At 55.1% G+C, this 23093-nt stretch overlaps 4 protein-coding genes across 4 annotated transcripts; 1 reads left to right on the forward strand and 3 right to left on the reverse strand.

Annotated features, from left to right (window-relative positions):
* Positions 1-19: 19 nt before the first annotated feature.
* HRG_07279 (Ribonuclease H-like protein) lies at positions 20-736 on the reverse strand (the record flags this gene model as incomplete). Its single annotated transcript, XM_044865750.1, has 2 exons — positions 20-227; positions 396-736. 2 exons carry the CDS (start codon positions 734-736, stop codon positions 20-22), a joined length of 549 nt encoding a protein of 182 aa, XP_044718714.1.
* Positions 737-1632: 896 nt separating this feature from the next.
* HRG_07280 (centromere DNA-binding protein complex CBF3 subunit) lies at positions 1633-3804 on the reverse strand (the record flags this gene model as incomplete). Its single annotated transcript, XM_044865751.1, has 8 exons — positions 1633-1771; positions 1859-2337; positions 2400-2539; positions 2614-2699; positions 2904-3026; positions 3304-3314; positions 3391-3621; positions 3682-3804. 8 exons carry the CDS (start codon positions 3802-3804, stop codon positions 1633-1635), a joined length of 1332 nt encoding a protein of 443 aa, XP_044718715.1.
* Positions 3805-9092: 5288 nt separating this feature from the next.
* On the reverse strand, positions 9093-12721 carry HRG_07281 (uncharacterized protein; the record flags this gene model as incomplete). Its single annotated transcript, XM_044865752.1, has 13 exons — positions 9093-9151; positions 9214-9258; positions 9349-9711; positions 9782-9874; positions 9926-10020; positions 10297-10389; positions 10599-10667; positions 10735-10786; positions 10868-10978; positions 11059-11106; positions 11197-11823; positions 11905-12294; positions 12634-12721. The coding sequence occupies 13 exons, from the start codon at positions 12719-12721 to the stop codon at positions 9093-9095; spliced, it is 2133 nt and encodes a 710-aa protein (XP_044718716.1).
* Positions 12722-17140: 4419 nt separating this feature from the next.
* HRG_07282 (uncharacterized protein) lies at positions 17141-17641 on the forward strand (the record flags this gene model as incomplete). Its single annotated transcript, XM_044865753.1, has 1 exon — positions 17141-17641. The coding sequence occupies one exon, from the start codon at positions 17141-17143 to the stop codon at positions 17639-17641; it is 501 nt and encodes a 166-aa protein (XP_044718717.1).
* Positions 17642-23093: the final 5452 nt, after the last annotated feature.

Here is a 23093-nt window from a genome sequence, read left to right on the forward strand (position 1 = left end):
GCGGGGTCCTGAGCGGAGCTCAGGAGGTGGTGTGGGTCTTCTTGGTCGAGGGCGACTGCCAAGACCCACACGGGCCCAGCCTGTTACACTTGTGAAGGCATTTATGAATCTTCGTCATCAAGACTGATGTTATCATTGGTCTCTTCTTGATGTTCTTGAGGTTTGTGTAGTTATCCTCCTCGTCAGGCTGGTCAACTGTCGGCGTCTCCTTGAGCCTTGACTTGGTCCTTCTGCTCAGTCTTTCTATCCATATTCCATACTCCATACAGGCCTGTATGGAATATGGAATATGGAACGCACCCCGTATGGAAGCTTATTCCATACGTATGGAATACACGAGATGACGTCATCCAATAATTCAGCTACAGGAAGAATCAGGTGTTGAGCATCGCCACCTTTCCATCTCGCCAGCCTCCTCCTTCTCCTCCTCACCGGCCAAGTCGACCGGAATTCCCTGCGTGATGCCGCTCTTAATCCAGCTCTTCATGCACTCTCCTCTCTCGATTGCATGGCTTCCCAAGCGGCATCGATCCCACGATATTGTGCGCCGTGCGCCGGAGAATACTCGCTCTGGCTCGGCCGACATGGCAGGTATGGAGAGGATATCAACAGCCATTTTGGAAAGACAGGGGTATCGCTGTTGCTGCTCCTCTCTTAGCCACCACGCAAGCGGGGAACAGTCAATGGCAACGGGGGGTTCTGCGGTGAAGGACTTGTACTCGTCGAGGTCCCTCATCGCTGGGCTAACGACATCAAGTGGATGTCACAGGTCCGGCTTTGGTGGGCGGTCAGCGGATTACCCCGCAGATTACCGCCGATTACCCGCTTGCCCTTGACATCACCTCTGCCGGGTTGATGTCATCTTCGGAGCGCCATAAAGCGCGAAAGCCGGGACCGACGACGAGAAAACCAGTTCGACTGGATAGCCTGCGTTTGTGCGATCAGAATGCACCCTGTCTAAGGTCCTACATCCTGTCGGTTGCGAGGTTGCGGTGATTTGAAGCATTTTCTAGCCTTGACGCACTGGAGCTACAGCGACGCTTAGCGGATGCATACCCTGTCTACAGGCCCCCTGACGGCCTGGGGGCACTTTCGCCGCCAAGGTCCTCGGTCATTCTATCAGACGGGTGTTCAAAATCACTGCGCCATCGACTTTTCGCTACCACCGACGTTGAATTGCCCCGACGCACGTTTGTGTCCCTTTTCGCCTTGCCTGTCCTTTCGGATGGCCTTGAACAACTTATCCAAAGAGCTGGGTCCACCACGTTCTTCGTCCATTTGCCTCGCCACGATATCTTCAGTTAAGCCGTCCGACTGGGCCCGCCTCCGAACCTCATCGATGATGATCTTGCGCGTGGAAAAGTAATTCTTCTCTGCAGATGGCCGCCATCGAGCACCCCAGTCTCGCTCAAGAGAATCCACAGAAGGTATTTCGCCCCAGCCCTGCCGCCAGAGACGCAGCAGCTCCTGTACAGATTTGACAGAACGGGGGAGCTTGAAGCTCGGAGGTTCGCGCGGCCCAGGCGGCTCGCCATGCGCTCTTCCCTGGGCCTGTCCTGGCCCGCTTGCACCATTCCCTGCTGCTGCTCTGAGAGAGCGGAGCGTATGTCGGACCGCCCGCTTGCGAAGGGCCTATCTCGGACCTGAGGACCGTCTCTCGTGGAGCGCGGCGCCTCTGTTGATGAGCTCCCGCGATCTCCGCATGTTGACCTGCAGCACCTTGGCCGGGGCTGAAGGTGACGGTGTAGGTCGCCTGCGCAAACTCGTCCAACTTTGTGCATAGTTCGTAAGAAGCCCCCAAAAGGTCTAGATGTCTTCGCTCAGCTAACTGCTCGGCTGCGACCTGTTGAGTCAGTACTGTGCGCAGCTTCTCCGCAACCACCGGCATCGCTTTTGAATGACCGTGGTATGGCTGTCTTCGTGGTCCCGTGTGCATGTGTCTTGAACTTTGCTGGCGAACGCTTCAAACTCGGGGCAAGAGAAGACCGGATCCTGGAAGATAGGATGGTCGGGGTAGGACTCGCGAAGGAAGACAGCGTCCTGCAGGAGCACCTCTCGAAGCCACTCCAGGAGTTCCAAGAAGGCGCCGGCGGCCATGTTCTGCTCCACCCCGAGATCTGAGAAAGGGCTACTGTGGGCCTCTTTCCATTTGTCGAGTTGAGGCCAGACCTGCACGAGTAGCACCACAGGCGGCCTTACGGTGGCCCGGGGCACGAAATAAGACCCCGACCATTCAGGGTCAAAGTCGGCCACGGCCCTCATGAATTCGAAAGGCAGGGAAGTCAGATAGCAGCCGGTCATTTGGTCTCCGTTATTCCAACGACCGGCTCGGCGGATCTGTATAGTTCGGGTCAGCCCAGGCCAGGGGGTTGGCGGCTTGCCTAGGGCAGATGACATGCCTGGCCTTCATCCACTCCGGCCATGTCGGCGTTTTGCGTCGCGGCCACTCTAGGCGCATGGCTGACCTTGGAGACCTTGATCCCGGCCTTCTTGTAGAACCTGGACGTCCATTCTCGGGCAGTCTGGCCCGACAACGGAGCTGTATATTCGGTGAGTGAAAGGGTCGATGCACCCTCTGAGTTATGGGATTCCGGTGAATGCCATCACGCTTACCTTGAGGCTCCTTCGCCGATCGGCGGAGCACCTTCGTTTCATACCAGTCTTCGCTTCTTTGGAAGACGGAAACCTTTCCGCCTTTTCTACCTGCCAGCGCCAGAAAAGCCAGAACGCGAGGGCGCCGATGAGACAAGACCGCGGATCTCGATGCCGCAAAGCAGATCCATACTCCATGCGGCCGTGCTGGTTGGTCTTCCCACAGTTCATCACGACAACCAGCGCCTTCGTGGTATACCCTGGGCCTTGCAGCCCTCGTTGGGTAAGTCCAGGGAAAGCAGTCTGCCAACTCCATCGGCAGGCGGTTGCCGGACCGCAGCAGCATGTGGTTCCCGAGCAGAAAGTCCACCTGCGTCCTCAGGGCGCAGGCGATCTCTTTCCTCGGACCATGCCACGTTGGTGTGGTCGGGTATCTGCGCCGGCGCATACACATCTCTCAGAGTTCCAACTCCCTGTCCATGTATTCCTTCCTCTTCCGGCTCCAAGTCGTTGCAAGAATGCTGCGTTTGAGTGCCTTCAGTGCCACTCCCTGTGGCCGGGCCGCAGGATTGACTCCCGGCTCTTCTGCTCGTCGTAAAGCTTCTGTATGGCCGAGACGTAGCCCCGTACAGTATTATACTGTAGTTTGAGCGTGGACTCATACAACTCCAAGTCGGAGTCTGACTCGTATTCGCTACCTCCGCCGCCTACAACGATGGTATCTGCTGGGGAAGCTGGGTGTTAGTATGATGGGCTGGCTCAGTCCGACGACCACATCCCGTGATCAACATCTGTTACCTGATGGTGCTCTGCGTCTTTCACGGCCCTCTTGGCTTCCTGAGCCTCGAGGTGTCGTTTTCTTTCATCGGCGACCCTCTTTCCTTTCTTTGGAGGACGTGATGCCACTACCTCCTTCATGAAGAGCAAGAGCTTTCCTTCATCGACCAGGTCTCCCGGTAGCTGTTGGCCCTGTGGTACCGAGGCCGGCCAAACGTCCGGGATCGCAGGCCAGTTGGCTTGACACCACTCCTGTGAGGCGGTCAATGCATGGATCTACATGAAGATTGCAGGGCGCGCATGCGGGCTTGCCTTCCATTCTTCCTGCTTGGGACGATAATTTCGCTTCGTATTCTTCGGCTGGGTGTTCTCCAGATCTAACAGGTAGTGCTCAATGGCCGCCCTGACCCGGGGATCCTCTATCGCGTTTGACATGGTGCAGGCGGTCGCCGTCGCGACGGTGGCAATGGAGGAGGTGGAGGAGGAGGTGGGAGGAGGAGGTGGAGCGCAACGCGCGTGAGCGAGACCGAAATCGAAGGTCTCGCGCAGGGCCCCGCGGGCGTGGACCTTCGCTTTTGCCGTCCGATGGCGGTAATCCGACTAAGAAAACGCCAGCCCCGCAGGGACGAACCTTCGAAAACGACATGGTTTTGCATGGGGCGGGGCGGTAATCCGATTACCGGATGACCGGTCGGCCGGCCCCGGGACCTGTGACACCAGCACGTGCTTGGAGCCCGAGACAAAGGATTGGTGCCACAAGACGCTCCTTAAAATGGGCTACGATCAGGTCGTTCTTGGAAGTCGCCAGGACCCGGATAAATTGCGACCCTTTAAGCGTTTCTATCTTGGTCTCCGGGATAAGATCATTCAACACGTCGAAAGTGGCCGGCAGCCTATACTTGCGTACCGCAAAGCCCCAACTGGGGGTGTTGCTGAATATGTAAGCGCAATATCTGTTTGTGAGTACACTGACCTAAACGTACATAGCAAGCATTACTTGAGCGGGCAAATCGAGCCCGAGAAGAAGAGCTTGGAGATGGGCAATCAGCAGAGCAACCATTGGTTGAACTAGGCTTGAAGACCAACTCATTCCAGTTGTCATCCAACTCATTCCAGTTGTCATCCAACTACCCGTTGATCTTGGTGTGGGGCCACAGCAGCCCAACTAAGTGTCTTCGCCACTTAGTTGGCCCAAAAAATCCGGCACAGCCCAAAAAATCCGGCACAGCAGGGTCCTCAATTTGGGGTGCAAAATCAAGGAAATTCTACGCTTCGCTTCATGGTGCCGTCAATGCGACTTCAAATAGCTAAAATATACATGTGATCAATAGCTGCGGATCACCTAAAGACGCAAGTAACAACGAAAAGTGAAAAAATCACGTCTTTGGGCCTATTTAGGAGCTGCCGCCTTCCAGTCGAAGAGATAGGAAGACCGCGTTTGTGAGTCCAAATAGACGTATTATGTAGTAATTTCGCCTGTTGTGCGTCTCTGAGAGCTATTTTATCCATACCTGTGTTCCTGGAGCGTCTGCTGTATCTTGTTGGACGATCGGGTGCGCGGTCGAGGGCATGGTGTATCGACTACCGCTTCAACCGCTGCTAACGGCGGCGATGAGGTATATTCTCTTGCGTGTCGAGTAAATTGTCCTCGTCTTCATCGTCGGCGCCATCCTCACTATGTTTGTCAAGATCGAGGCCTGTGAAATAGACGGTATCGTCACTGCCGGGCAACGACGACATATCTGTAAGTGGGCGAGGTCGGGTCGCTGCGCGCGCCTGACATCTCTGGCGGAGTTATTTCTCTTCGTGGTATCATAGAAAAGGATTCCTTGGATGGCTCTTTGAGCTCCCGCATGAGGGTATCGCAACTTTGCTCCAGAGTGTAGAACTCAACGTCTCGTCCCGTAAACTCTAGCCAGGGCTTAAAGTTCAATGTCTTGACTCTGCCATTGACTAACTGCTTCTTCCCGACTTTATAGTCTTCTCGGATCTTCTGCATCTCTCCACGAACTCGTTTAAGATGCATCCTTATCTCCTGGCGCGTTTGAAGCCGGGTTTGCTTTGCCTGGAGCTCCTCATACTCCCGGGTGATGTCGGCCATGCTGGAGCTCGTGATAAACTCTCCGCGCGGCCTGACAATCTTGCCTCTCTTCATTCGATTCGCATACGCCTGGGTTCGGCTATTCTTATCGCTGACTATGCCCTGGGAATGTGACGCCATCGCGATAGACTCGGTGTTCACTTTCGCAAGAACCCGCAAGTTTTCTCGTGATGGCGAGCTCATGAGGGGCCCATACCGTTGCCGGATATCATTGAGGGCATCCGCGGCGACTTGGAAACGCGTCTCCGAGGGTAGGAGCGAGGCGTATGCAGGATTGATCGGCTGCTGTTGTCGTAGCTGCTCGTGGAGGATCTTGGTGATCACCGGCGCTGGGTCGACAGGAAAGAGGCCTGTTTTTCAAATGCCGCCATAATGTTATGCCGCGTGAAGCCAGCCTCATATACGTCCTGAAAAGCTGTGAGGAAGTTGACCCGCGAAAATGATATGTTGCCTTCTGCGAGCGACTTCCGAAGCGCTTTCTGATGTGCTGACTTTAGTGGCTGGAATACCCCAACATCAAGCGGCTGCATGAGGTGGGTGGAATGTGGAGGAAAATAGCAATGATGATATCAAACTTGATACAATACTCAGCAAAGTCAAGGGTGGTATGCCCTGTAAAGCCATCCACAACAAGCAATCGGTAGATCTTCTCGTCGTCAGGCCGTTGGTTTGGCGGCGCCTCCGCGACTCATCCCCATGTTGGGGCGCCGAAGATGCTCGTCACAGCCGAACCACTCTTCCAGCGAATTTCCTGACTGTTTTGCTTGCGCTGACGATGCCCAAGACCAGCAGTTGAAATGCCTTGCCCACTCAAGGTGTATCTCTGCGTTGGAAAAGCCAGTTGGCGACTGGGCAAACCGTACGCCTGTCATGATGTCGATGCCGGCCCAGTTGGTGGTAGGGTAATGTTGGAAAACAAGCCAGGGTGGAAGAGAGTCCCCCACTGCGTTAACTGAGGCAATTACCGTGCAGGATTCTCGGTTTGCTGGGTCTAAAACTCGGGGCCGGGTGCTCTTGACTCTAGTGGTGCGCGTGATGAGAACTTGGATGCGTTCTCGCAGGCACCCAATGCGTATTCCGGCCTCGTCTTCATTCCAGATCTCTGAACTGCCAATACGGTAGCTGGTGATGATTTCTCGAAGCTTTGAGTAGAAAAATTCGACTTCTTCTACCCCGTGGGCTTCAAAGGACTTCCGGGCTCGTTCAACTGCTTTGAGATACGTCTTCGCGATCGCAGGATGACTTCCACGCCAATTGTCAAGCCAACTTGACGAGACCGGGCGGGCATTGGGATCTCGACGCATTCTTATTGCATTTGCAACAGCTTCAAGTTGCTCTCGTGGCGGGCATGCCGGTGCGTTCCATCCACTGTACATACGCAACCAGGGCGTCGTCTTCGTCCTCCGTCAGCGCCAATGGACGCCCTGGAGCACGGGAAAAGGGTTTCTTATGAAATTAATGGCTCTCTGTACGGATGAGCTCTTCACATTGTAACGGATGGCCGCATCTCGCACGGAAAGAGGCGTACTTTTGGTGTTGTTGAGCGACGAACATCGGCTCTGGGGTCGCGACGAGACGCCAGAACGGCTTTGCTGCCTCCAGGGTAGCCATGTTATCTGTCATAATGTATTCCGGCAAAAAGATACGTAAATAAAGTCAAGTTGCGCGAGAAAACGCGGTTGAGATGCATAGGGTTGACGTTTTGGAGGTGGGCTGCTGTGCCGGATTTTTTGGGCTGTGCCGGATTTTTTGGGCCAACTAAGTGGCGAAGACACTTAGTTGGGCTGCTGTGGCCCCACACCAAGATCAACGGGTAGAGGCTCAACTTTTCTATGCAGTCAGCAGACCTCCCAACCGAGCTTGCAGCTATTTTGACCCTGAGGCTGCTCCTAGTCACCGGATCGTTCGGACCTTCTGAATCGGTCTTCCTTTAAAAGGGAAGGAAATGTCTAGACATAAGAATAGCTGCCTAGAATAATTACTCAGCTGCCTAATGTTGCACTGTCACACTGGCACATCAGTATCTACAAGCCTCACCAACCTTCCTTTTGCCTACGCTTTACACAGCCACAACCCAACAGCTGGGTTATTCATTCACTTCCACTGTTCTTCTATCTATATAAGATCATCTACACTCCCTCTCTAGATAGAAGAATCAAGAGCTTTATTCCACTCAAGATCAATGCTTGCTGCCCATCTCGTACTGCAATACCTAAGATAAATTCCTAGATCTAAGACTAGTTGTCTAGAATAATACTCTGCTGCCTAGAGGGATCGAACGAATAATCAGAGGAAAGAAAGGGAGGTGATGGTAGGCACCTATGTGCCTACAGATACGCATGCGCACAAGCTGTAGGCTGAGTCACAGTCACGACAGGTAGGGTAACCGGTGATGACTTCAATTGTAACTAACTAGGGAAGAGGAAGCTATTCACAAGAAACGGAATGTGCACCCGGTAATGGGGCATGCAGCCGGGCTGCGTGCCCTGATCGCGGGGTAGGGTGTCACGTGGGAGTCGTGCATGAACCGTGATGGTATCCCGATTGCACGGGTTACTCAGCAGGTTAGTATTCCAACACAGGCAGTCTTTTCTTTTCGTGATGGAATCCGAAGACTGCCGTGCCTGCCCTTCATTCCGGTCTCAATGAAGGGAGGCTCGTCATCATGGAGTCGTTTGTCGTTAGGTGGTGTCTGCGGTCACGGGTCGTTGTACATATCCTTCCACTCGAATCGTCAGCCTGTTCGTCTCAATCAACCGTTCCAAAGCACGGTTGGGTGCTGCTTGGTCATCGCATCAGCCGGGTTGTCATCCCCATTGATCCAACGGATCTCTGCCATCTCGCGCTGCTCGTAGGACTGCCTTAGCGCCATGATATCAATCATGAGTCGCTTCTCTTTCGTGGTCCCGAGCTTTACGAGGCATTCGTATAGCGAGTATGAGTCGGTGCAGACAATGAGGAGTCGGGGTAGGTCCAGCTGCTTGACAATAGCCTGCAGGGTGGTCGCGATGACAATGGCCATATCGAAACCTTGGACCATGCCGTAGATCTCCGAGGCTAGCACGCTCCGGGTCACTCGCTTGCTCTTCGTAGATGACCAGTGCAGGACATTGCCTCTGATCGTGAAATCAGCAGGGCTCTGTTCCTCGTTGGCGAGCACAATAACAAAGCCCAGTTGTGAGCTTAGGTCTTTGTTGTTCGCGAACGAACCGTCCGTGAATACCATTAGCTTCGCAGTCGAAAGGCCAAGGGAACATAGCGGAGTCCTCGTTGCAGGTTGTCGGTCTGCCATTGTATCCGCTTGTTCAGGGTCTTGTAGTCCGGGCTTCCGGCTGCTGCACTTGTGCTGCGACTGAGTAGTCGAACGTGGCCTCGGGCTGGCAGATTGATGCGATATATGCTCCGCGCGCGCGCTGTTGGGCGTATTGCTGCGCGCGATCCGTGGAGGAGAGAAAGATGGTGGCTAACTTCTGGCCTTGGCCCTTCTGCTGGATGATAAGGTCGTCTTTTTCGGCTAGAAGTGTGCAACCATTAAACTCGAGGAGTCGCGGCCGATAGCTGGCTCCTTGGTTTCGAGCGGAGCTTAGCCTTCTGGATCTCTCTTTCTTCTGCGGCCGCGAACTCAGGGAGGCGAGGAGGAGGTGTCATCCGTCTGCATAGCGACCATGCCGAAGCCGGCGGCTTGATCATTGGAGATCAACAAGCAGGGTCAAAGGTGGAATGTGTCATACCGAGGCGCTCACGATGATGCCTATAATATGTCACGAACCAATGGAGACCTGACTCTGCTATGCCATACAGGGGAAGGATGACATGGATGATGGTGTCTGGGGGATAGCGGGGCACTAATTCCGCTGGGAGGCGTGCGAGTATCGTACGATTCAGGGGGGTTTTGGACTGAATATATGCTTGTGTGATATCACGCAGGAAGACGGAGGCTTCACCTGCGAGGAGGGGCAATTGAGAGGAGTAGCCGCTGTGCTGCCGTTGCACGGTCGGCGGAGGCCTTGTGGTTGGTCCGAGTCCTTTAACTTCGCGGACCATGCGTGCTTTAAAGAGTCTTTGGCCTTTGTGGGCCACGGGGTCGAAACGAATGAACTCAAACACACCCTGTGCGATTAGGTTGTTAATCTCTTGGGTATCGGACTGTTCAAAGGGGGCACCTGGTGTGGTGATGTGGCCTTCGCGGCGCAATTGAACAGCGTGATCATAGTGATTAACTTCCTTCTTTGACAGGTTGGCTACGCCGGTCTTGGGCTTGTTCTTGGAGCCTTTGGGGCGTCCTCGTCGGCGTTGTTCAGGTAGGAGCACAGGGGCAGGGCATCATCTTGATCGGGGTTAGGGGTGCATTGGGGTCGACTCGTCGGGGACGGCTGCGAGTCGTCGTGGGGTTGTGATGAGGGCCTGAGGATCACGGTGGTATTTCTTGACCGCTGTGATCCTGAAGTTGCGGGCCATTGACATGATTGATTGTTATTTCGTGGCCGTTATTGCCGATAACGATCCACGGGCCGGTCCAGCCGTCAGCCTCTCTCCACGAGGACCTCGCTCTGCAGGAAGCTCTGCAGCGCGCTCTACATTTGGTCCATTCCTCGTGTTGAGGGCATCTCTAACCTGACGGGCAGCGGCAGCACGGTGCAGGGCTGCCATGGCTTTCCGAATAGCCTCTGCGCGCTTGATCATAGGGGGAGAGGGCGGTGAATCGTGGTTGATTCGTGGGTATGCGCCGAAGACGAGGAGGGTAGGGACAAGGCCATCCGGGCCGGCTGTGTCATTGACTGCCTTTACAGCCATTTGGAGGAGGGCATCTGGGCTTCTCGACTCACCCAACTCTGCTTGGAGGATATCGTAGGCGCGGCGGAGGGCCGTGTGCCTTTTCTACCTTTCCAATCGAGTTGTGGGCTTCGATAGGCACCTGCCTGCAAGTGATACCCATCAGCGATGCCTCTTTTTGGAACTCCTCTGCTGCAAAGTTAGTGCCGGCATCGTGGCGCATAAAGTCCGGGGGGCCTTGGTAGGTGTCTATCCACAGCATCCGTAGCGTTTCCCAGGTGTCTCGGGCGGTCATCGAGGGAGGAACCTGGCGCCTTGGAACGCTGTGGCTTCGTCGATCACGTGTAGCACAGGCTTTCCGCCTATTTGGACTACATCCGCGGTTATCTCGAAATTGAACTCGCGGTCGTCTCTAAGGGTAAACCTGAAGCGTTGGGGAGGTGCCGTTGATTTGACAGTGGTGGCACATCCTCGTGATCTCACGGATTGACTGCTCATCAATATCATCATGCCCGGCACATCTAAGCAGTCGGTGGAGTCTAGCTGTGGCCGGGTGACCGAATCGTCGGTGAAGTCGTCGCAATTCGCGTTCGGTCAGGAATACTCTCGCAGTCTCTTCTTCACCTAGATGGAACCATGCGTGGCCCCATTTACGTACTGCGGGAACGCGAATGTCATCGCGGACGACTTCGTTGGTCTGATTGTTGAAAAACAAGCCTAGCCGGTCCATATCGGCTAGGGAGAGGAGGAACGGGGTCTTAGTGGGAAGAACGTGAAATCAACGGGCCCGAATGCCGTGCGAATCGCGGTCGCACCGACAGACACAATCCGGGGTCCATCTCCAAAGGAGATGCCTGCCTGGCCTGCGCGGGTGGTATCGAGGGTAGCGCAGTGGTCTTCGCGCTGCCAGGCATGGAATTGGTCTAGGCCAGCGGTTGAAACGTCGGAAGCACCTGTGTCGAGCATGATGCCCTGATAACGCGTTGTGTAACGGTCATCGACAAGGAATTGTTGTGCCGGGGCCTTTTGAGGAGCGCTATAGGCATCTTCCTTAGTCAGACGGTGTAAAACAGCGTAATCTGCGAGGAATGATTGCGTGAAGAACAGCGAGCCAATCGCTGGGTCTTCATCGTCAATTTCATTGGCAGTATCATAGTCAGGGACAGGGGTCTCGTCAAGTTCATGACCTTCGAATTCGGCGAGGAACATGGCGAAGTCCGGGGTCGTGTCGGAGGCATTGTGGGCATTAAGGAAATACATCCGTGATTGTTTCCGTTCTTCTATGGTATGCTTGGTAGACCAACAGCCAGCTTTGCCGCAGATGAAGCACGCCTTCTTTCTCTGCGGCTGTCGTTTGGGGTTCGCGCTGTTATTGTTGCGGAAGGGGGGTCTATTCTGTTGATACTTGCGGTCGGTATACCATTGGGTGCTACCGTTGTCCGTGATCGCAAGTTCAATAGAGGCGCGGAGGTCGGCAAAGAGTTGTTCGCAATGGGCGGGGGCTTTGTACAAGGCTTGCTTGAGCTCAGGCGTTCCACGGCAAGCGCGGATGACTGCGTTGCGGAGGTTGCTTTCGCCAGCTATTTCCGGCCCAATCGCTCGTTGACACAATTGGAGCTTGTCAAGCATTATATCAAGCACAGCGTGGAGGTCCTTGTCACTGTGCTTGCTACGGACACTGTTGAAGGTGATAGTTGACCAGTCCGTATGGTAATGCTCCAGATTCACGTTGGTATCGAAATGTTGCTTAAGTTGTCGGTAAGCGGCGGCGAACGTGAGGTCTGGGTCAAGATAAAGGTCATAGTAGGTCTTTGCTCGACCTGTAAGGGCGCGGGGGAGAAAGGCGTGTAGCTGGCTCTCGGGGACTTCAACCGAACGGCAGGTGGTTAGGAAGTTCCTGATCTTATCGTCAAGGAGATCGTAAGGTTGACCTGAGTAGGCATCTTCCTTATTCCAAATCTTGACGAAGAGGGCGAGAGTCTGGGCATTGGTCGGGGTGTTCGGCACGTCTCGTGGTGGCAATGTGCGGTATGGGGTGTATTGTGGCGGATCTGACTTGGCTCTTGGGGGAATCGCCACTGAATTGGGGTAGGTAATAGGGAGCTGGTGTTACCTGGGAGCTATCCTTGTGCGGTGAGGAAGGTGTAGCTCGTCGGAGCGTTTGTAAAAGCGGTTGGGGTGACGGATTGAGTGGCCTGCTGGACAGGTTGTACAGGCGGTTGAATAGGTGGTGAGAGGGGCAAAGGGATCGCTGCGGGCACGGGTTGTGCTCCTTCGTCGATGGAGGTGACCGGGGTATCCTGGGTTTCCCAATATTCTTCGGTGACGAGGAAGCGAGAAGATAGTCATGTCGGCATCTTCTCAAGGGCCAGTGATCACTTCCTTCGTACGAAGATAGTTGACGAATGCAGCTCGAATCGTTGGCTCAATCCTTCCGAAGAGTGCACTATTCCATCCTTCGAAGTGCTCTTGGAACATAATAAGAGTGTCGATTCTCCCTACATTGGCTCTCTCATAGTCGGTCCACGCACGGGCGAGTTGTGTGATCAGGTGGCGTGGCGTTGGCTCTTCCTCTGGGTTCACAGGGGTATGCCAGAGGATAGGTCAATGTCTGACAGGTCGATCGGTATGCCAGTATATTTGTCCAGCCATCCTTGCACTCTCTCCTGGCTTGGGGATCGCGAGCAATATAGATAGTAGGGACGGGGTATTACTACTGCCTCCCGGGGCACTGCTGCTAGGTCCTGCAGACATAGTGTCGGAGGTGAATGGTAGTAATCAATTGTACTGATTAAAGCACAATCGCGAGGAGTCGGAATGCGTTGCTGACGCAGCTAAGCTATGTCTTTTCCTTTCCTTCGAACGGTCGGTGAGTTGCTCGGCGGAACGGCAGTTAGGAATAGCAATAGGTTAGCCGTAGGTTCTGCTTCTTTCTTCCGAACGGCACAGTGAGTTGAAGGCGGATCGGAATAAGGAGTGTCTCCTGCTCTTAGCACAAACTTGTCGTCTTCGAACGGTCGGTGAGTTGCTCGGCGGAACGAATCACGGAGTTTGTCTCTTCTACCCGTAGAGGAAAGTATCACTTTCTCCGAACGGCACGGTGAATTGCAGGCGGATCAGATCGGTGACTCTTCGTCTACCTTGCTGCTCTGTGGCTCCTTCGGGACCTGGAACCACTGATCAGTGATGGTAGGCACCTATGTGCCTACAGATACGCATGCGCACAAGCTGTAGGCTGAGTCACAGTCACGACAGGTAGGGTAACCGGTGATGACTTCAATTGTAACTAACTAGGGAAGGAAGCTATTCACAAGAAACGGAATGTGCACCCGGTAATGGGGGCATGCAGCCGGGGCTGCGTGCCCTGATCGCGGGGTAGGGTGTCACGTGGGAGTCGTGCATGAACCGTGATGGTATCCCGATTGCACGGGTTACTCAGCAGGTTAGTATTCCAACAGGAGGAGTTTTCTATATAAAGGGACTTATGTCTACTACATATCCTTTTCTTAAGCAAGCTTTCTAGCTACTCTCTAAGCAATACAACTACTAAGATCACCTCTTTACCCATCTTCCTACCTACCTTCCTATCCGTCGTACGGACACTAAGTAATCTTAGTGAAAAGTGTCGGCAACTAAGTGATTTACCGGTGATCTGCCGGATCCCGTGGCCCGCCGGATTTACACCACAAAAGCCGCCTCCATGGTGTAGTGGTGACACGTCTGGAGCCTCTGCGTCCGTCGCAGAGGGGTCGGTTCGAAGCCGGCTGGAGGCACCCCTGGTGAAACAGGGTACACCCGGGTTCCCCGCTCGTCAAAGGGGGCAGCGTCATGAGAGAACATCAGTTCACAACGTCACGTTCAATGAAGACCCATTCGGTAATTCGGTGATAGAAGAATTCGTCAAGTACAATCGGCGTACCAACCACCATCAACAATAACACATCCAGCTTCGTCTTCGACAAATCGCGCTTCAGTTGCTGAGAATAGGATGCTGAACACTTGGAGAAATTGACCTTCAAGCAGGTCTGTCAGGAAGCAAACAGTGGAATGGTTGGCGCAGCGTAAGCAGATCCGTGGGGCTTGGGGTGTCATGCATCAGTGTATCGAAGCGTCAATAGTCAGAAGGTCTAGGCCCTATTAGAGTCATTCTCCGGGCGTAATAAACACACACACACCACAAAAGCCGCCTCCATGGCGTAGTGGTGACACGTCTGGAGCCTCTGCGTCGCAGAGGGGTCGGTTCGAAGCCGGCTGGAGGCACCCCTGAGCGAACAGGGTACACCCGGGTTCCCGCCCGTCAACAGGGAACAGCGTCATGAGAGAACACAATCGGCGTACCAACCACCATCAATGACTAACACAACCACGCTTCAACTTCGACACATCGCGCTTCAGTTGCTGGGAATAGGATGCTGAACACTTGGAGAAATTGACCTTCAAGCAGGTCTGTCATGGAGCGAACAGTGGAGTGGTTGGCGCAGCGTAAGATGATATGTGGGGCTTGGGGTGTCATGCATCAGTGTATCGAACCGTCAATAGCCAGAACGTCTAGGCCCTATAGGGACCTCCCTCCGGGCGAAATAAATCCATACCACAAAAGCCGCCTCCATGGCGTAGTGGTGACACGTCTGGAGCCTCTGCGTCGCAGAGGGGTCGGTTCGAAGCCGGCTGGAGGCACCCCTGGGCGAACAGGGCACACCCGGGTTCCCGCCCGTCAACAGGGAACAGCGTCATGAGAAAACACAATCGGCGTACCAACCACCATCAATGACTAACACAACCACGCTTCAACTTCGACACATCGCGCTTCAGTTGCTGGGAATAGGATGCTGAACACTTGGAGAAATTGACCTTCAAGCAGGTCTGTCATGAAGCGAAAACAGTGGTACGGTTGGCGCAGCGTAAGATGATCTGTGGGGCTTGGGGAGTCAAGGAACAAACGTGTTGAACTGTACTCTAGACAGTGTAAAGGCCTTATAGGGACCTCCCTCCGGGCGAAATAAATCCTACTACTACTACTACCACAAAAGCCTTGCCTCCATGGCGTAGTGGTGACACGTCTGGAGCCTCTGCGTCGCAGAGGGGTCGGTTCGAAGCCGGCTGGAGGCACCCCTGGTGAAACAGGGCACACCCGGGTTCCCGCCCGTCAACAGGGAACAGCGTCATGAGAAAAAACACAATCGGCGTACCAACCACCATCGATGACAAACACAACCACGCTTCAACTTCGACACATCGCGCTTCAGTTGCTGGGAATAGGATGCTGAACACTTGGAGAAATTGACCTTCAAGCAGGTCTGTCATGGAGCAAAACAGTGGTACGGTTGGCGCAGCGTAAGATGATCTGTGGGGCTTGGGGAGTCAAGGAACAAACGTGCGGAACTGTACTCTAGACTGTGTAAAGGCCTTATAGGGACCTCCCTCCGGGCGAAATAAATCCTACTACTACCACAAAAGCCTTATAGGGAACTCCCTCCGGGCGAAATAAATCCTACCACAAAAGGCATAGGGACCTCCCTCCGGGCGAAATAAATCCTACCTACCTACCACACGTTCGCGGTGGAGGGCGCGTGCCTGGTGAGACACAATCTGCGAGTGGGAAAGTTCGTCCTCGATCTATTCCCCGCTCGGTTGGTGGTCCGCACCCGTCCGGGCCGTCCCGGGCATCTCGGCCACCCATAAACACGGGGCACCTGTCCCAGACCCCATTGGCCTGCGAGGACCACGTCCTGCCACGTGTCGTTAGAGTCGCGTTGCAGCCCTGGCCACGACCATGACTCCTGGTGGGAAAGTTGGAAAATACGGCCCCCGCCGGGTCCTAAGCATCCTCGTCGCTATCCTCCACACCGTGTCGGCGCTGAACAACGCTTACAGGTGCACGGGGGCATGGGCAGCGGCGTGGCTTGCGATCCATTGTGAGCGACACCATTGTGCCCAGATCCTGATCAATGCGCCTGGTTCGGGACATGGGGTCGGCTGGTCTGTCGGTACCTCGAGTCCGGATCCCGGAGTCCGGGTTGCGAGCGGGCTGGCGTCACTCACATTGCGGGAACAGACCGCGGAGATCAACTGCAATCTGTGCCCGGGCACATATCCTGAAATTGGCATACCAAACCTAATCCAACAGCACCCTGCTCAGAGCCCGGTGAGATCTTACTGTACCCTGTTTGCGCGGGCCGCTTGACCCGTCCCGGCCGCGCCGCAGCGGTTAGCCGGCAGCCGTTGCTGGGGACCGTCGCAGGGTACTGGGGTCGCTTGGGTTCCCGTGGAAGTGCTGGATACTGAGCGGGATGCCCCCCAAGGTACGGGCGCCTGTAGGCCAGACTGTCTCAAAACGCATTTTGGAAGAAAATTTGTCATTACGTATACCCTACTGTGACCATACTTGGGGGACTAAAATCCGTCCCGATTCCCGCGCAAGAGCACAGAGAATGATGCAACTCAACTGATTGTAGGCAGCCTAGGCACCGTCCAGTACCAGGGCAGTGCCAAGTACCTGACGGATCTTCCACGGGCGCTCTCCACAGCTCTCAGGCAGGTTGTATTGTCTCCACATCTGCCCGGTTTCATGGAGTCTATGGAGTACAAACATTACGAGACCATAACGTATGACTGAATGATAAATGCAAAAGCTGCAGTTTTAAAACAGTGGCAGCTCTATCTAAACTACATAGTACTGCTGATATCAAGCAGCTCCGCGGCTGCCTCACTCAACTTGACGGATATCGAACGCAGTCGTGCGGCGCGGCTTGCTGCGTCGCTCACAGACTTGCGCGGGAATCGGGACGGATTTTAGTCCCCCAAGTACCGTATACGACTACTCGTGCCCGCCCCACTTTTCTGGATTCCGGTTCACCTTCACCAGCCCAACGAACTGCGGGGAGGAACAGAAGAACAATGCCGCGGAAGAGCAAGAACAGCACCAAGCGCAACTCGAACCAATTCGAGTTGCTCGATGACGAGGATGACGGTACGAACGATAATGTGGCCTGTGGCATCATTGTGGCCAATTCAACAAGCGCGGCCGACGTGACAAGGACCAGCGCCCGCGGTCGCCCCCTGAAACCGACACTGCAATTCGACCCAGAACCGCGCCCATCACGAAAGAAATCCGCCGTCCCGAAAGCGAAATCGACGAATTCCGACCCCAATGTCAACGAGGATTCATTGGCAAGAATCGAAGCTCTCCTGAAACGCGTCGAGGAGCGGGCCGAAAGGGCGGAAAAACGCGTCGAGTCTCTGGAAGAGTTCATTCGAAACGAGCTCTTCCCACGCGTCGCTAGCCCTCCGAGTCCGCCACTCCAAGTGCGCCTCATCAGCAACAGCACCAGCACCTGCCACCTTCGCCACCACCCTCTCCGGTCCCAGGGCCACTGCCAGGCATTGGGTTGGACGTGAGTCGGGTCCTAGACAGCGACATAAAGGAAGGCAATGCCGGCACCATTCGTCGGCGCGCGAACGCTGCCCTTGAGAAGTTGGGTGTGACCTGCCTGGGCGTCAATTCTAAGAAACGGGCGTTTTCGGCTTCTCTTTCGAGAGACGGACGTCGATAAAGTACGGCAGAACGACACCTGGATAAAGACACACTTCGACAAGGGAACGCTATATGGGGAGCAGTGGTACCCTCTACGGGTTGATAGAGCACATCGCGGGGTTGCGACGGATGATATCGGATGCGCCGTGTTTGAGCGGATGAACGGGGTGAAAGTGCACAAGATGCGATGGCTCGGGACAGCGTCTGTCGACAAGGAATACCGCTCTCTAGTGGTACACCTGGATAAGAAAGAGGAGGTGGACAGGTTGCTTGCAAAACGAACGGTTGAGATGGCGAATGGCGAGTGTGCATACACGCGACCATTCGTTCAGGACTTCAACCAGCGAGATGCTACCGTTGCCACCTCTACGGACACTTGCATTATCGCTGCAAGGCGCCAGCTCCGATCTGTGGACAGTGCGCCCAACCGGGCCATTCTGCGTCGACTTGCACCTCGGACGTTTTCAAGTGTGCAGCGTGCGGTGGAAAAGGAGCACACAAGGCTACAGATCCTGGGTGCCCGGTGTATCGCCGGGAACTCGCCAGTTACGACCGACGCCCTACTAACATACATCCTCTGTCTTAACCTTTTCTTTTCAGCACAAACCCTCTACCTATACCTGTGGTTGCCCCACAGCTGGTAGGTTAGCTACACCGGACGGCTGAAGGCAGGTGGACTCTTCGTCAAATGCGGCGGAGGAGAGTGGTCTGTACCTCATCAGACAGGCTCCAGAATTGGAAGGGACAGGTCAAATGAGCAAGAGACGGATTGAAGGATGTAAGAGAAATTCAGGCATTAGATCGGGACGAATTCCTTGGGCTCGGAACCGAGTATTGGACAACTCTAGATTAGGCTTAGCGAGTCTGACGCAGTGCCTCTGACTATCGTCAATGGCGGAATATACAAAAAAAAAAAAAAAAACGAACTGCGGCTATAAGAGCCATACGAGGCAGCCCATCGATCTCGTCGCAAGCGGCTGCGGAGAAGTTCGCTGAGGCCGCGGCTCGACACGGAGATGTCAGCACGCGTTGGTGCCCCGGCCATACGGGGATCGCCGGCAACGAGCGGGCCGACCAGCTAGCAAAGGAGGGCTGCCGGGCCGAGGGTCCGGACAGACCGCCGACCTACGCGAACATCAAGAGACAGGCCAAGGCTGCGGCCAGGCGCGACTTCCAGGACTGGTGGGCCGCGGGGCCCCGAGCAGCTACAAGAGCCTAGAGCTCAAGGCCTCGCTCGGGTGCCCCCGAGCTGCACACAAACGACAGCACCTCCATCACCTGCTCGCTGCGAGGAGCGGGCACGGGGACTTCGCCGACTACCAGAGGTTTAACCACGAAGAGGCCCGGATCGAATGCTCTTGCGGGAGGAGAAAATCACCGACACACCCCTTCTACTGCCGGAAGGTAGGTACTCGACACCGCCTAAGGCTAGCCCCCACGGCGGGCAAGGCTATCAACCAGGCACTAGGAATGTCAGGGCCCTACCTGGGACCCCTGGGTTACCGTGACACACCTGGGGATTACTACGGAAATGTCAGGGCCCTACCTGGGACCCCTGGGTTACCGTGACACACCTGGGGACTACTACGGCACCCGCGGACGGGCACGGCACCCGCGGGCGGGCACGGGCACGGGCAGCTCCGACGGTAGGTACGGGCAGCCCCGTCATCCAGGTCCGAAGCGACAGGGAGGATATGAGGAGGTCACGGCGTTAGGAGTTATGTGGTTTTCTTTCCTCTTCATCTTAGTATTCTTTCGTTACAGAGTATCTTGCTAGCTTTGTCTGCAGTCCCCTTTCGCTCGCCGTGACATAATACTAAGATCGCCCTTACCGACCCCAATACCCATTTGCGTTAATTGCTCTGCCAATTGCGCTAAGTGGTTATTGCCGCCGGTCACGCCGCACACCCGGCACCTTACCCTACGTGGAAGATTCCAAAGATATCAGTTAGAAACTGATCTTCCGTCCGCTAGTACGCGTACGATGGCTCCTACGACGAGCGAGACTCCGGCCAGCCTAGACGGGCCGCCGACGACCACGACTGCATCGAAGTACAGATGGCTAGTAAGAAGAACGAGAGACAACCTGATCCCTACTTGAGGGACGAACGACAATGCAGAGACCGTTAGAAGAGACGGCTAGAGTGGGCCGCGACTTCCAGGTCCCCCAGAAACTGACAACAGACTTGCACGAGCTCCTCCTTACGGATTCCGACCAGGACCTCGTCCAGCAGTTCGCACACACCGTCCTTGCCGCGCAGGAGAACCCTACCCCCTTTACAGCAAAGACAGGCCGCACGAGCGGGACCCTAGACGCGGCCTGGGTGAAAGCGTCATCGCGAATGCGAAACATGAGGGCCTTGCTAGGAACTGCAACACTTAGTCAACGAACGTAACGCGGCGTTACAGTTACTTCGTTGGACGGTCGAACGGTCCAGCACCCGAGAGAAGGTTGCCCGTCAGATCCTCGAACGAGCCCTCGCGAACCAGAAGGAGCTAGGCCGTCAGGCTAGAGCTCGCCAGCAAGATCTTATGGATTACACGGACCAGATCCGTGCGATCGAGGCGAGCTATGCAGGCATCAAAGACTCTGGGGCGCTCCGACAGGATACCCCGGGCCCCTCAGGAGCACCACACACCCCACGACCTCACGCCATCTCCCCCGTCTGAAGAACGAACCCCCTCGCAGGCGCCATCGTCGACTACGTCCACAGCCCGGACCCGGCACAATACAATCAAGATCAAGGACCCGGAGCCCTTGGACAATGGATCGAATCCGCGTTACGCTGACTGGAAGGCAGCAGTGGAGCGGAAGATGGAATTAAACGCCTACTTCTTTCCCGACGAATTCGCTAGGATTACGTGGATCGCGACCCTTATCAAGGGACAAGCGCACGAGGTCCTAGCGCCCTACCTCGCGAAACAGGACGACCTGGAGATCAGATCCGTGGGTCAGATCTTCGAGCTCCTTGGGTCAGTTTACGATAACAAGAGCCACAAGTGGGAGGCGAGGCAGCGGCTGGATAGCCTGAAAATGAAACAAGGGGAGTCCTTTATCGACTTCGCAGCGAAGTTCGTAACCCTTGCGACAAAAGCAGGACTCCATGACCGAGACCGGATCACAGAGCTTCACAAGAAGCTCACCGGTCGGATCCGCCTAAACAGCCAAGATATCTACGAGCGGTACGAGGAGCTTACGTTTGCTCAATATCGTGACCGGATGACTGCCCGGTATCTTGTTCAGGTTGACGCGTTAGAGGACTGAAGGAGGACCGAGAGGAGGTTGCGAAGACTAGGATACCGACCCCAGACCGAGGAATAATCCGCCTCCCTCGGTCAAAGGCAGTCCGATTCGCTCCCCAAACCGAGTTACGGGCCCAGCGACCCTCGACCCCGCCGACTACCACGTTGCCGTCTGATGGTACCTTTAAGGGGAACTGTTTCGTTTGCAAAAGACCGGGCCATCAGGCTGCCGTCTGTCCGACAAAGGGATCCCCACGAGTGGCCGCACTTGTGGCGGCAGTGGGGACGGTAAACGACCAACTGAGAGCGTTATTGGAAGGATCGGACAGCGAAGGTAGCGAGTCGCAGGACGATCAAGATGAGGAGTCCGAGGTAGCGGAAATGCCATAGCCTGAGCAAAGGCTCCCGCACAGGCTATATCCTAAGTATTCGCAAGCTTACTGAGAACTTGAACTTATCGACAATTGATCACTTAATTGGCGGTCCTAGTTTTGTGATTAATAGCACGATTCGCAAACATGGTCTCGCTATCTCAGTACGCATCCTTGTGGATACCGGAGCACAAACGTGGCTATTAGGCAACTCACGCCTAACAAAGCCAGCAGCTAAACGACTCGACCTCCCTAGACGCAGCTATACAGCGCCGCGTTATATTAAGGGAATTGATGGTCGTGCTCAGTGTATCACTTCTTCTATCCAAGCAGACTTCCAGCTCCAGGGCGGACTTTCCGCGATCAACCGATCCTTGAGGCCGACCTAGGGACGAGGAACGATTTCCACCTGATCGTAGGACTTATGTTCTTGAGCCATTTCGATATCCGTCTCGACTGCCGCCGTCGTCGCCTTATCTTCCCTCCTGAGCTGGAAGCCCAGAGGGACTGGATCCCGGATATTGCACTTAAGGCTTCTCGTCTTATGTACCCGAAGCCAGTTTCCCTACGAGTTCAGGCCGACGTAGAGCGGCGAGACCACCTTTGGGAAGAAGCAGAAAGACAGGACCAGGAAGAAGACGGCGCGGCCCATATCATCCAGATCTCTCCCGCGATACAGGAACCAACAGGGGCCACGAGCACCATCGGCCCACGGCAACATCGTCCACGGTACTCTACTCATCGAGGGGATGACCTGGGAAGATGAACCGAGCACTGGCGGGCATCGAGTGGAGAGACCCTGCCAGAAGGATATCAGGCCACGGTACCAACGGAGGGCGCAGGATCTCGATATACTGATGATTTCGGCACCAGCATTCCACGCAGGTATCCGTCGCAGGAAGGACCATCGGCATGCCTACGAAGATGTGACTTTCCTCAACCTTCACATGATCGATAAGGCGCTCGGGGAAAGGGGCGAGCAGGATAACCAACAGGACGAGGACGACCGTTTCCTCGCAGAAAAGCTACCTCCAGAGCTCGCAGACCTAGCCGACGTGTTCTCCCGCGAGGACAGCAATAGGATGCCTCCGTCCCGCCCAGGGTAGACCATAAGATCGAACTAACAGGGCCTGCTGCGTTACGAACGCACCCATTGTACAGCCTTAACCGCGAACAGCTGGAGACTATGAAGGAGTATTTACAGGATAGTCTCCAGAAGGGCTTCATTGAGCCAAGCAGCGCACAGTTCGGATCCCTGTCTGTTTTGCAAAAAGAAGGATGGCAAGCTGCGTTTTGCGTAGATTTCGGGAACTCAATCAGCTAACTAAGAAGGATCGGTACCTATCCCTCTTATTAGCGAGACCCTAGACCGCATTGCGAAGGCGAAGATATTTACGAAGCTAGATATTAGGCAGGCGTTCCACCGGATCCGGCTCGAACCGGATTCAGTCGAACTAACCGCCTTCCGCACGCGTTACGGCCAGTTCCACTACAAGGTCCTTCCCTTCGGGTTATGCAACGGGCCTAGTACGTTCCAACGGTTTATTAACACGACCCTTTGGGACTACCTCGACTCTTTCTGTACGGCCTACCTCGACGATATCCTCGTGTTCTCCGAAGATAAGAAGGAACATATGCGACACGTACGGCTCGTTCTAGAGCGACTTCGGGAAGCGGGTCTTCAAGTAGACATCAAGAAATG

Source organism: Hirsutella rhossiliensis, assembly GCF_020360975.1.
Source record: "Hirsutella rhossiliensis strain HR02 chromosome Unknown scaffold00008, whole genome shotgun sequence".
NCBI lineage: Eukaryota > Fungi > Ascomycota > Sordariomycetes > Hypocreales > Ophiocordycipitaceae > Hirsutella > Hirsutella rhossiliensis.